The sequence below is a fragment of the Denticeps clupeoides genome, chromosome 2 (genome assembly GCF_900700375.1).
Source record: "Denticeps clupeoides chromosome 2, fDenClu1.1, whole genome shotgun sequence".
In the NCBI taxonomy this organism is placed as follows: Eukaryota; Metazoa; Chordata; class Actinopteri; order Clupeiformes; family Denticipitidae; genus Denticeps; species Denticeps clupeoides.
Window position 1 is genome coordinate 20,911,957 of NC_041708.1, and position 14,989 is coordinate 20,926,945.

Genomic DNA, 14,989 nt, shown 5'->3' on the forward strand with positions numbered 1-14,989 from the left:
TACTACCAAACATTGACTGTAAACAGGCATCCTTCCTTTATTATTCTAGCATTTGATATGTACACAGAAAGGACAATGTTTACAGGTCAATACAACTTTTTTTTACAATTTCAATAAACTGTAGAACCCAATTGCACTGCGATTTCTGAAAAAAACATAAAACACCACAGTTGTGGGATGAGTAAAAAATTCACGATAAACAGGTCTTTAAAAAGTACAATGGACAGAGTACTACAACCATTTGAATTATTTTATATATATAGTATTTTTCTATGTCATTATTAAAAACAAACACACGATGGGAAAGTGAATTCAAGAACATTAATGCAGTGTAATGAAGATCAGACAATAATTGCGGGCTTACAAAACAGGCACTTAAAAAAATGTGACAAGCAGCTAAAAAGCACCAAAAAACGCTGCCACCCTCACACATACACACATGCCTTAGAGAGCAATATAATAATGAGCAATAAAGTGTCTACAGCTTGTCTGTACCATGATGACTGTTGTAGTTTAATAGTGACCCAGTGTGAACCTTTCCATTTCATTCACACACCTTAAACCATTACTATACATTTACACCCAATTACAATTTATATGTTGCATCAACGTTGTCCAAGGATCTATTGGAATACTAAAGTTACAATACTGACTGGAGATGCATGTGACAGTGTTTTTCTTGGTGTCAGTCCCAAGCGTGGGTAAATGGAGTGGGTTGTGTCAGGAGGGGCATCGGGCGTAAAACTTTTGCCAAATCAAAGTTTGGACATCCATCCACTGTGGCGACCCCTGATGGGAGAAGCTAAAGGAAGAATTTTACGTGGATTTGAATTTGATTTCAGTGCCAGGCATCAACAAAGATTTTTCCTGATCACATTTTGTGTTGTTTCAAACCATTCTTGTCATCCCTTGGCATCAAGGAAATAAACAGAACACAACTTCCTTCATTGAGGAATTTGTGTGTCAGTATTTTTCTTCTAACAGATACATGCTTTATCCTTTTTCCAAAGGGCTCACACACAAACACATGAAGAGTACAGACCTGGTCAAGCTCAGCACTGTCACCGGATGGCTTCAGGTCAGATGGACCAGCGGAGTAAGTGGCAGGTGGAAAGTATGACAGCGAACGCCGGACCCAGATCGGATCTGCTGTCTGTGTGTGTGTTTACGAAACGTGAGCAGATTTCATGTCCCGTCTGTGTGTGAAAAGGGCCCCTGTTAACCTGAGCCAAGAAACTTTCAATGTGGCAGAAACTCTAGACCATTCTGTGAAATGGGAGAAGTTGTGCTGTGTTTTCGTACACAAACACATGCACAGCCACTAGTGGGGGGTGAAAAGCTGATTAGCGAATACATGAAGGGATTCAACCGCAGTAGAAATTTCCCCTCATGTTACAGACAGAACAACTACACCGTTTGTCTCAAGCTGATGGTGTGCATGACCAGAGTGGGACCCCAGGCCACATTTGGTGGCAGATCAATGGTTAAATATGAACTCAGCAGCACACATGGAATTTTCTCGACCTGTCAGTTCCTCCTCATTGCATTTAAATATATTTCATTGTGTGAGTGGTGTTTGGTACCTTGCAAAACTACATTCCAACATTAGATTTACAAACTGTGTGGAAATAAATTAACTTGGGTGGGACACCCTTAGCCAAACTTTACCCTTGTCTCTCTATCCGCGGGGGAATTTTTATGTGAAAGCATCAGTTAACTTTGAAAATTAAAGTGATAAATGTACACCGCCACCTACTGGCCTGGCATACTCACAACTTCCCTCGTTTTGAAAACTCACAAAAAAGCTTTCATGCGGACGTACCGAAACAGGTTCTGAGATCTACACACACAGAAGAACTGTCTTACTCATAAAAAAATGCTCCAGTGTACACACACCCTCATAAACAGGGCTCCCCAGGGCACAAAGATGCATGTGAAATTTGTCATGTCGATCAATAACATAAACGTGACCCCACTCACTCAAAAGCCCCCCATGGAGGTACACATCTGGGCAGCAGGAGCGAGTAAGCATGTGTAAGAACAGGTGACCACGCACAGCAGCAAGTGGGAGAAGAACCGGACAGGAAAAGAGGAAGGAAGGAACGTGTGAGAGCGGGTCAGACTGAAGGGTGTGACGGACTGAGGGGATTTCCAGGGGGTTCGGAGTTCATGACCTCAGCTAAGAACTTAACCCCACAGAACAGACTAGTTTTTCCTCTACACACCTACACGCTCAAAATACACAGCTCTTATGAGAACGTGCAGATGGTAGAATGTAGACACAAAACATCCTGGTAACACCAGTAAAAACCGTACCTTCACACCTACAATGTCTTCTGTAAAGCGGGAGGTGTTAAGTGTGTCCATAATAATACTCCTGGGGTCATATGATTGTCGGAGTAAAAAGTGGCTCCTTAGTAGATTCGAAAGAATCTATTGTTACACACACACACAAACGCACACTATGCACGCACACACTCGCATCACCAAGGCACTAACAGTGGAAGGGGCAGTTAAAAATGTCCACAGTGTCAATAAACAACATCTTATAAAAATGCATGGCTTTTAAATGATAAAAATTGTTTCGTTCTTTAAAGCTCATCGTTATTGCTGCGATTTGAACAGTCCTCTCTTCCACATTTTCTTCTCTCAGGAGTAAAACAGCCGGCCCTTCTCCAGCCCTGTCTGGAGGCGGTTCAGCTTGGCCAGCTGTGATGGGGAGGGGGGGACGTCCTGCCGATAGGGGCCTTTGCTGGGTGTGGGGTTGAGGGTGAGTGCCGGGGAGGGCGTGTGGGGGTAGCCAGGTTCTTCCAGGGCATCCCCAATGCTGCTGGGTGGTGTGACTGGGCTCTCCATCTTGGCCTTGGCTTCTTGCTCCTTGCGGCGTTGCTCCTGGCGCAGCAGCTCCTGCGTCTCCAGCAGCACGCGGGCGTTCATGCCCCCCAGGGCGGGACCCAGGTAGCCATTGTTGCGGGAGCCCTGGTAGCTGGAGTAGCGTGGATTGTCCTTGGCTGTCTGGAAGCCTTCGCCTGGAGGGTAAACACGGTCCCAAGAGTCCTGGGAGACGGTGCTGAGGTTCTTACGTGGTTGTCTGCAGGTAAAAATAAAGCATTATATTTTTTTCATATTTAACATTTAAACATCTTTCAAATTTGAACTGAGAAACAGGGAGATTATAGGAAAAATTATCCTTACAACCTTACAAGACACTGAACAGCCATATTTGCAATCCCACTATAAAAGAAATACAATTAAGTACCTTGAACCAACACAAACTGAAACTTCTACTGTTTGCTGGAGACATTGGGGTCACATTAGAGGCATATAATGTTCAGAACACTATAATAGATGTTGCTCATGGGGCATGTTCACTAGTGTTGGATCGAAGGCATAGTCAGGATTTACATAAATAAAAACAAAACTGAATCTTATTTTATTGAAGGGTAGTTAGATCAGACACTAACTACCCTTTCTGTATGTAATTATTTCTGTCACCCAGAACATGAACTTTAAATAGGGAGGAGCTCATCATGATGATTGACAGCTCTGTTTTTGATATGGGAGACATGGCTGGTTGACCAGGGTGGCATCACGGGCATCAGCAATTTTTTTCATGCCAGCGCATTTTTGGGATTGCAGAGGGAGGAGGGGTGAGGTGGGGGATTTTCTGGCTGGCTAAAGCGACATCTAAAAAGCAGCTCACAAAATAAAACTACATTTAAAAAAAGCACAAAAGCACCCGACATTATGATACAGACTTATACAAAAATGTATTTTCTAAATTCTATCACACCCATATATGCGGGAAGTGGGTGTGAGGGCCTCGTTGCGCCTGCTTCCTGCTGCCGGGCTGAAGTCTCACACACAACCTGTCGAATGGAGAAGGGGACGGGTGCTTCCAAAAAAAGAAACATTCATAATATTATCAGGCCAAGCTCGTTATGCATTCATTTTTCCTGGGTTGTGCGAAATCGTACAAAAAACATTCAGACAAAAGTTTTGTCCAATAAAATTTGTTAATGTACAATTCTTAATATATATTATGTTCATGTATATGTGTGTGTGTGTGTGTATATAAGGGGGGTCGCCAGAGGGGGTGTTCGCATGCTAGGACCGCCCCTGCTCACGCACCCTACTTCCTCATTCTGCATGATTTGATCCTGTACTGTCACACGTGCATTAGTAGAGCAAGCAGCAAGAAGTGTTTGCTTCAAATCATCAAAAATGCAAGAACTCAACAGCAAATTCTCCCCAAAAAGTTGGCTGCAGTGAGGTCAGTAAACATTATAATCACCTCAGGACCACGTCTGCTACCAAACCAAACATGCAGATACCAAACAGCACTTTTACTTGGGAAATCTGAGTTGCACAGACCAAAAGAGTCCAACACCAGTGTGCCAAAAGGAAAGAATGGACCTGTGTTTTCTGTTCCACAATGTGCCGAAAGGAAAGAATACCCAGTGGAATTATGGGAAGATTCTGGGTTCAGAATCTATATGGGTTCAGAATCTAATATTTCACAAAATAAAATGTTATGGGTCGCACATTAACTGCAAGCATTAACGTATTAACACCGACAGCACTAATTATAAGATGACCTGCTGAGTCAAAGAAAATTATTGTTATTAAAATTAATAAAACTTCAGTGTCAGAAAAATGACCTGAGCACAATTCATTCCAAAGAAAAGTGAAAGCTTCAAACATGCCTTGCCCTTGTTCATCCGTCCAGTCGTCTCTGAAGGAGCCAGACAGACGTGCACTGCAGGCCCGTCAAACAATAATCGCTGGCTCCTCATCCTCATCTGGGCACGTCTCTTAAGGAGCACATCTCCTGACAGCTTCTTCTCATAGGCTGCCTGGCTGAAGAGACCAGGCTGTTCGGTCGGCCCGACTACACCCCTCTCCATCCTAAAGAGCCATTAAAAGTCCATCATGGCAGCGCCATCGCCTCCCACCCCCACACGTTTCCCACCCTCTCTGAACGCTCTGGAGGAGGCTGGCATCCTCACCACCGTTATTACAGCTCCATTAGGAGAGGCTTGAGGCTGTCCGGATGTGTGGCAAAAAATATTCCCATTTTTCCCTGCTCCAGCACTAGAGACACTCCACTGGCCTTTATTCACACTCCACCGGACTTCTGCACTTAAGAGGCTCTGGAATAACCACTCAGCAAGACAAAGATGCACAACCAAAGAAAGAAATCAATAGGTGCAGCCAGACAGACACACACTTCCCTAATAGAGAAGTAAATTCTCTTTTAAATGCTTTCTTTTTTGAAAAAAAAAAAATAAATCATGCAGTTGCTGCATGTATGTGCATCCGGTCACAAACATGGGGCTGCAGAGGTTAATTATCCATCCATCACTTCGGTCCTCCTGAGTCCAATGCTGGAAACAATACTGGACTGGAGCTCAGAGAAAAGCAGCATAGCAGAGCTGTGAAGACCACTTGTCTCTTTCATCACACATATAATTGTAAATCAAAATTTGATCAATAGTTGAAATAAGGCTTTTTGCTCCGTTAACAGCTTTCACTGTATTGGTCTATAGTGGTTCATTACTTTGAAGAGTGAGAGAATAAAGCACACACGATCACACGTTTTACTACAGTAGCCCAGGATCAGATATTACAGATAAATATTTTAAATATTCCGCCGAAAAGTGTAGTTCTGCTCCAGACAGATGCTTGTTTGAGCCACTGACTTGTCACTCAGCCAGGACAGATTTCACAGACAAACACACGTGTGCACACACACCCACATTCCTCCTCTTTCATCTCGCTCTTTTTGTCATCTCCAGTATTCGATGGTCTGCGATCACCGGCTGCGCCGCTCCGTAATCACATGGAAAAAGCCGGCAATGTTCAGGCAGTGCCGTGTGATCTTGAGTGAATATGATCATGATTAATGCACCTCTGTGTCGGCGCTTCCACGTCTTCTCCCCCTCTCACAGGAAATTGCACATAAGTAATCACGCGCGCTCCTCGCAGAGAAGTGACGGAGGGCCGGCGTGATGTCATGACAAATGGAGGATAAATTTAGAACGACGGAATGTGGACAACAAAAGTCAGGATGCGGGACTGTGGGCAAATCTCCAAAGTCTGGGTGCCTGGCAGGAACAGCTGGTGTAAGTCAGGGATTATCAAAGGATGGAACACACACACACACACACACACACACTTACGCAAACAAATGCATGCACACACATGGATACCTGGCCCTAATTCTAATGTAAGCAAAGTATTTACTCAAATTAAACTAATGTTTCTTTTGTAACTTTAATCAATGTGAAATGTATGATTACAAGATTGTGTGTGTGTGTGTGTGTGTGTGTCTAAATCTTTACTCTTTTTCTCATGACTTCCATTAGTGCTAATCACCGTGTGCTGGTGTCATCCGGCTTTCGTTCCTCTCTTCTGTGCTTAATCTTATTCTGACAACAAAAGACGTTCATTAGAAGAACCCTGATCCACACACCAGAAACGGGAACGTCGGGGAGAATCCTGTTCCAATGCCTCACGCCGCCTCCACTCTGCCTTGGTGCCAGTGGCTTGTTAGCGCTGTTAGCATGGTGCTAAGTCACGCACTCGTTCGAATGGAGGCGGAAAGAGCTGTAGGGTGAGGTAGTTCAAACACTCAAAAGACTGGCAAACTGTAGTGTGTTTGGGGGGTGTTGCTCCCGCAGATTTTGTCTCCAGCTTACATGGTCCCTAAACCAAATTGGACACTGGCTGGATATGGGAACTGTTATTGTCCGATCTGAGGTTTCGTGAAGCATTTTTGTAAACTGGTCTCTGTGAGCTCATGGCAGTGCATACAATGAATACTTCTGAACAAATAATGCCTGTTACGCATACTTATTTTTAGCTTTTCAAGTGTTCCTTAACAAGAACTCATGAGAAAACTTGTGTTATTCATACTCCGCAGGGAAAGGGCTGATGCAGCAACTGGTTTCCCAGATGAACTTGTACTGCTTTCATGTGCTGTCGGAAATATTGTAATTATTATGTTCTGAGCACATGAATTGTCATGACATTTACTAAAATAAAAAACATGAAAAAGCAAGACATCAATAGATCATGTTATATGTTAGATGATGTCCAAGTCTGTTTCATAAACGGATAATTAGGTAAATGACTGTAATGACTGAACCTCTTCTTAGCGGCAGCTTTAACACTGATACACGGCATCATATGAGCTCCCTAATTAGGAGAGCACTGAGTTGGTGATGATCCCTTCACAGTTCACAGTTCGCCTCACACCAACCTCTGACCCCCTGGTCTGGCTGGACGGTACGAGATTAAGGGAAGGAATGCATATCAAAGACGATGTCTGCAGCAGGTTCCCATGGGAAACGGTGGGTCCAGCGCGAGTTCTCACTGGGAACCGGACAAAATTCCCTGACATGGAGCAAATGCCTGGAGAAGACAGGAGTCAAAGGGCAGCCTGGAGACGTCAGACACGGATCGAAAGCATTGATTGTGTATCGGTCTGGGGGATGGAAAGACACTTTTTCATTGATCTGTGGAAACACGTGACAGTGAGAACTGGTTCTAATGATCTACAGTCTGGAACATTTCTGCCCCGGTTGCCCTTTGCTGTTTGTTTTCTTTTTGCTTTTATGGACGGCAAATTTGGTAATGGTGCATCCCCAAAGAATAGCCCCATATGTTCAACAAAAACAGTACTCCAGACTGTAGGACCACACAGGCCTAGACAAACACACCTCTCTACACACACACACACACACACACACACACACTTGTTTTGTTTGAGATAAGTCCTTGCAGTAATTATCTAAAGAACACAACTGGATCCTTTGGAAAACTGCAGCAGCATTTTCCCCATTAAAAACAGTTCTGCTCAACAGGATGAATTTGTCTCACTTTCGGCTCAGAAAATTTTATCAAATAAAAAGTTCCCTTAAAACACGTCCACGGGCCGATAAGAGCCAAACTTTCAACTTTTATAAGGGACAGAAAGAAAGACAGGGGATGAGAGGGTGAGACAGATTGGTCATGGCTGATTAATGCACGAAGGGAGATGAGGGACACATCGTGATGATAGCTGGAAATGAAAACACTCATATAAAATTCAGCAATGAGAGCCAAAAGATCCAACGTCCCCGCAGATTGGATGACATTTATGACAAATATGAGAAAAGAGAGAGCAATGATGATGATGATGATGATGATGAGGGTTATGATGAAGCCCACAGGGACTGCCAAGATAAACTTCCTTTGGAAAACAGGTCTTGGCGAGTGGGTAGTGAGGGGGGTTATATTGGGTTTGAGGAGGCCTCCATGTGCCCCGTGGGTGTGCAGACACAGTGAGTTACTGTTGCACTGAATCCCCACGCACTCATTAAGGAAAAAGAGGGAGCAGGAGGGCGAGCGCCTAATGGAATTACTTCAACCGGTCACCCAGACAAGCGCTGCAGTTGCTGTGCTGTGCCAGAGGCAGCTGGCAAACACGCCACACTACTTTAGATACAGATCAGCGGGATAGAGAGCAGCTTAATATCACAGAGACTAAAGAGAAGCTGACAGACATGAATGCATGTCAAAAAGAAGCAGAGTGGAAAGATGTGAATATCTGAGAGAGAGTGAAATATTCCTACCTTATTTTATGTGGATTGCGTTGTCTTGTTTATAATCTGTGTGTGTGTGTGTGTGTGTGTGTGTGTATATATATATACACACACACACACACACACACTACAGGCCTTTTTAATATTTTATATTATTTATAAAATACTAATATTATATTGTATTTGTGTGTGTATATATATTTATATATATATATACAGACACACACACAGACATATATATACAGACACACACACAATACATGCCTTTTTAATATTTTAGATTATTTATATTATATTTTATTTGAGAGACACCAACCAAATGCTTTCTCCATTAACCCTGGCCAATGATGTGACCCTGGCCACACATTATTTTGATTGTGATATTTCATTAAATATCCCTCTATTAAAACTAAAAATTGGGAGCATTACGGACAAAACACACAGACAGTGTTCTATGTACAATCATTTTAAATTTGACCTTTCCTACATATTTAGTACTAACTTATAGTATTGATTCTCTTTCATTTACAAGCAGTGTAAGTCTGTGAGAAAGAGAACAGAAATGGGTGTAGAAATAAGTTGGAAGACAGCGAGAGGTAGTAAGAAGGTATCTTACCGCGGTAACGAGTTGTACTGTCTCTGGGCCTGCTGGAAAGCATCTCTGCTCTCTTCTCTCTGTTTCTGCATCTGAACCTCTAATGATACTGAGTGACGTCCCGTCAGCGTGTATGAACCCTAAAAAGACACACACACACACACACACATAATTAAGTTAGAACTGTGATAAAACAAACAGAACTTGAAGAACGTAAACTGCACACACATACATCACCACAACACAAATTAACCACAAATTAACATTTCTAAAAGCTTATACCAAAAAAGAACATTAGCTAAAACTAATGGAGGCACCACACAAATGGCACACAGCGGAGTCACCAAGCACGGCTCATGCAGATGAGATCTGACCCAGTCATGCCACCTCCACATGGGTGGCGGAGTTGTGTCTCTGGAGAGATCGTTAGACAGAGAGTTAGCGTTAGCAGGGTTAGTGCATGTTGCTAAAGCACAAGAGCAAACGGGATGCATGCACGGAGGTGTAGATTGTTAACACTGCAACAACACAACATGCAGCAAGACGGGTCATCCGAGGACCACATCTTACACCTTCACATGGATTTAATAGTGCTTGCATATCACACGATAATGATAATGAGCTACACACTTCACTGTCTCTGTCAGCATTTTAATGACTTTTCATGTGTGTGTGTGTGTGTGTGTGTGTGTGTGTGTGTGTGTGATGGTGATTTCTACTACCAAGAAAATCTGATGTTTGGCATGTATTTGCAGCAGACGAATAGGCAGCGTGGCCTACACCACGCGGCCCAGCGTGGATCGCTGAAAATGGCCCCAGCCTTTCTCAGAGACAGCTGCAAAAACAGAGCAATTAAAACCATTCAGGATCTCAATGAAAAAAATGGGCTATTAAACGCATAGACCAAAAAAAGAGACGTGGAGGGGAAAAAATGCAGCCTCCTCCATGATGTCTATAAATGCACACCATTAAATTCTCAAAGTGCAGGGAAACAAGGGATAACTTCAACGAGACTAAACGTGGTGGTGGGAAAACAATTACGAAACTTTTTATGTGATTAGGAATTCCTGTATGTGTGTTAGGATCAGTGTGCAAAGTTCTGATTCATAGCTTTGAAAGATGACATTATTTGTCCATTTTTTGTTTGATTTTACAGGAAGAAAAATGATGTCAGTGCTGGCCGGTATTTGGGGTACAGGGGGGCAGGGGCGAGGAACGAAATTAGATGCACCTGTTCAAACATCTTCAGCTCTACAATTGTGAGTCATAATTGTCAAAATCATTCGCAGCCATTAAAAAACATAATAAAAGAGCAGTGAGAACAGATGTAGAGCAATATGCGAGACCCGTAAAAGCACAGACTGGGACACGGTTTAATAGTTCTGATTACTGCGGAGCCTGACCCGTAATGACCCAGTTGACGTGTATCAAAGCCACTCTCGGGTGGTGGGGTGGGGGTGGGGCAGGTTGATGCGTACACTTGGGCCTTGGAGTTGTCTGCGCCGCACGCACAGTGCTGTTTACCAAGATGTGGAGACGCAGCTACTCACATATGGAAGGTATTTCCCCGTTAATGTGTTCGGCTGCACTCGGAAAGAACACACAAAAAGAAACATGAGCAATGAAGGCGGGAGGGGGAAGGAAGTGGTAGAGACAGTGGAAAATGGAGGAAGAAAAGAGGAAAGACGCAACCGCAAAAAAACAAAATAAAAAAATGCTACGGCATGAGGCCCATTTATTCCCTGTTGTCGTTATTATCGGCATATCCGGTCTGTTTGTGGTCGGTGCTGATGGTGCGCTCGAGGCGTACAGCAGCAAGTTCACAGGCAGTGCGAACGTGGCCTACTTCCTTCAGAACACAAGTCTGAGGAGGTTCTACGTTGACAACCGGATCAACTCATTGCAGCTGTAGCCAAAATGAAAGGATCACAGAAAAGAAAATACTTTATTGTTTTGTTTTTTTGAGGTTAGAGTTACGGGAATGTCAAAATCGTTTGTGGGTACAGACGGTTACACGACTGCATACAGTAACCAGGATTTATAGTGTTCATAATCAATACAGGGATACAAATAACCTGATTTCTCTGGTTTCCTTGTATCTGTAGCCCAAATATGATCCAAACCGGGATAATCCACATAACCAAAACAATTTTTTTTTTTTTTTTTTACAAAATAATGCTTGCTTTGGTATTCTAAGTTATGGGTCTATTATTTATTATTGTTCTATACCCAGTCCAGTAGGTTACTGAGTTAAGGCATTTATCCAGTGCTATTTAAAAGGACAGTCCCCCTGGTGACAATAGTGGTAGTAAGCGGGTTTGAACCTGTGACTTTTTGTGGTCTTCTAGCTCAGGACATTTGTTTTGAACAGTCATAAAACGTGACACCATGAATTGAGTATTCATCCAGAACGTGGTGCACTTTTTTATTACACCAACTCTTGGTTGCTTTCTTTCAGTCTGGAGGTTGAACGGACATGTTCACCATGGGGCAGGTAGCTTTATGTCACCCCAGCATAACCCTCTGATATCTCTGTGACAACCAGTCAACCTTGCATGGCCTTAACACTGACCAGTGAAATGTATTTTTGGCTGATCATGAACTTTTTCTGTTATTTCTGATATATGGTGCAAAAAAAGGACATTGTTCAGTGTACTGCTGATATCTCATAACTATCTTGACATGTAAGCACATGGAAGATGTGCAGAGCCAAGGTGCCAAACTGACACAGCAGTCACATTAAAGGTAAGTGCAGCCCAGCCCTAATCCTGACAGTGAACAACATGCCCAGCACAGCGGCCTGGTCCAGTTACGATAATCTTACCAGCAGGCAGGAATCTGAAGTCAACTGTTGGGAGTAATCTTAAGGTTTATTCAGCAGGGAGGATAATGGAGATGTGTGAATTGTGCTCGCTATTATCAGACAAATTGCCGCTCTATTATCACATTAGAATGAGCTTCCTGTATGAAACACTTCACTGTTCCCAAGGACCTCAAGAATGTTAAGTTTGGGTTAATTTAACATTGGGCTGATAACCTTGTCTGTCCATAAGGCTGTGTGGGCTACTGTTTTAAAACTTAATATGGAGAATGAAAGTCATTGTCCTACTGTTAGGGAAGTTTTCCTCTGCTGCAGACAGCTACAAAAAAAATAAAAGGGAAACAAGACACTGATACAAATAAAATGGGATTCTGGAATTGGCAATCAGAGTTTGTTAGTTCCAGTGGGTCAAATAACAATTCATGGTGAGCTTTGGAACTTTTTTTATGCAGGATACAGCCTGGAAACTGAGGCTTCTGTGGCAAAAGTAAATAAAAATGTATCTTGCTCTACATATTTTTTCTTCTTTGTTCAAAAAAAGCCTTCACCCAATGGTGGTTCTCATGTTTTAGAAATGCAGAATCCACTGACTCTGTGTATGCATCAGCAACCATGTGGCCAGTGTTTCACATAAAATTAGAAAAACAAAAATGCATATTAACAAAAGTGGTATGAGAATGTTCCTGTGTTTTCTGTTCAAATACCACTTACAACATCAGAAACATTTCTCCTTGTGTCCCCTGTGGGGACAGAGAATGTGATCAGGGCTGTGAGGGAGATACAGAAACAAAGGGGAAACAAAGTTTTTTTAAAAAAAAAGTACATTTGTATTGTGGTGCACATCTGGAAAGCCCCTCTCAGAAACCAGCCCTGCCTGGAACCTGATTAGGCTTTCGGGTGTTGGGGTTCCCGGCAATAATTTATCTCTTGTAAGCTGATGAAAAATTCTGCAATCTGCTTCATTTCTGCTCAACGTTAAGCACATATACGGATACATAAAGGCTGGAGTGTTCAGTCCATACCCTGTGTCCACTTCATCCATATTTGTTGTCATTTTATGAAAGCTGATAGATGCAGACAAAACTGAGAAGTGCCACCAGAAAGCAGTCACATTATAACACCGTTTCAACTATTTAGTGACTATACCGACTATTTAGTGAACAAACTGTCACAATGTTTGTTCTTGTCAGAAGGTTGGACTCTATTGCAGGGATGCATTTGTTTACCTCTAGACGTAAACGATGTTTAGAAGAACATCCAACCAATGAAAGCCCACAAAGGGTCAAATTTAAAGCCGGGCAATTTTTATACCCTGTAATCATGGGACAAACTATTGTTAAAAATGCTAAATGTATTGGGAAGGCATGATAAATACACCTCTTCTTTAATTCAGACAGACTTTGATCCAGCAGAGATCAACCCTGTCTCTGTGAAATGACAGCTTTTATCGCCAATCAGCCCTGCTGTGAGGAGCGGAGCTGTGAGCTCTGGAAGATCGCACAACCGCAAAGCTAACTGTACAGTTTTCCGAGTGTGTGTAATCCCAAACATATCCATCAAACCTGGCATAACTTATCAGGAGCTACAACAAGTGTTTAAATGTGTCTTCCACGAACACTGAAACCGATGCATGTCTTTTCACAGAACTAAATCATATTCATAAATAAATGGTAAAAATATGATGTTTGACATCCCACCAGGAGCTGTAATCCAAAGCCTCATTTATCAAGTCGAACAGATTTACGATTTACGCTGTCACAGTTCAGAAACGAGGCGTGAGTCGCCGCTCCCACCACAGTCCATCTTTTATTACTGCGGAATGCCTCAAGGTCTTCGGCAGCGTAAACAATCGGCGTCAATTACAGAGTCTGGCTGCAGTCCTGTGTAAATAGTGCCGCTTAACTGCTCTACCCACAACAGTCGGCACCGCCGTGCAGTGAAGTAATGCGGCCTGTCATCAGCCGAGGCGGGAGAGCTGCTCCCTTCAGCCTGCTTATTCAGATTCACTTTGTTGCTCTGGTCCACACTGCTAATTGAAAATAGAGCCTGTTCACACATTTCACGTGGCGGACGCTGCGGTGAAGACGTGAGGAAAGATTGCAGCAAAAACACACTGGATCTGTAAATCAACGAAAAAAAAAATGCCAATATTATTTGCACGGTGTGAAATAGACAGCTGACTAGATGCACAGACAAGGTGGTGGTCTTTTTTTGTAATATTATTTGTAAAATTATTTGTAATACTTTCTAGAAAAGTATTGCAAGGATTTGAAACAACACAAACATGAAGCTTTATTGTTCATTGTGTCCTTTTCCCTGTTAAGATAAATTCTGTTACAAAAAAAGAAAACATCACATATTCAAGCAACGTTACAAATTGTGGTAATGTGTACTTTTTACTAAACTAAATCAGTTCTTCTCATTGCATTCCATTACATTAAATGTTACTGTGTGTTTTTTTTTATAATTATCACAATTACACACAAATCTTCATCTTAGGATATCTGCATGAAATTGTTGGTAGTGGCCAACAATTAGTAGTGGGTGGTAGTGGCCTAATGGGTAACACCAGAAGACCCAGGTTCTAATCCCACTCACTGCCATTGTGTACCTGAGCAAGACACTTAACCCTGAGTGTCTCCAGGGGGACTGTCCCTGTAACTACTGATTGTAGGTCGCTCTGGATAAGGGTGTCTGATAAATGCTGTAAATGTTTTCATGCATAATGACATCCCCTCTCAGACACCGAATGTGGGAATAAATGGACGAAACTGCACATAAACCAGATAAAAACGATGAACCCCTGAGTTTGAAGACTACTGGTTAACAATCAGACCAAGTTTATCCATCAATTAAAGAATGGGAGGGTAGAAAATGTACAAAAATGAAATATCCTGTTATTCATTCATATCAGAAGAAAATTAAGGCTGAGTACATGTTTGAGATGGAAGGGGTCTTCACAATGACCTGTAATTTAGGGAAATC

At 42.5% G+C, this 14,989-nt stretch overlaps 1 protein-coding gene across 2 annotated transcripts in view; it reads right to left on the reverse strand.

Moving 5' to 3' along the window:
• Positions 1-12: 12 nt before the first annotated feature.
• Positions 13-14,989, reverse strand: part of pard3aa (par-3 family cell polarity regulator alpha, a) — a 333,882-nt gene continuing 318,905 nt past the window's right edge. For both annotated transcript variants that reach the window (XM_028959719.1, XM_028959710.1), the window contains 2 exons: positions 9,205-9,323; positions 13-3,091 (listed from right to left, as the gene is read on the reverse strand). In XM_028959719.1, the coding sequence (XP_028815552.1) occupies positions 2,650-3,091; positions 9,205-9,323 (561 nt within the window). In that variant the 3' untranslated portion in view covers positions 13-2,649. The remainder of the gene's footprint in view (positions 3,092-9,204; positions 9,324-14,989) is intronic.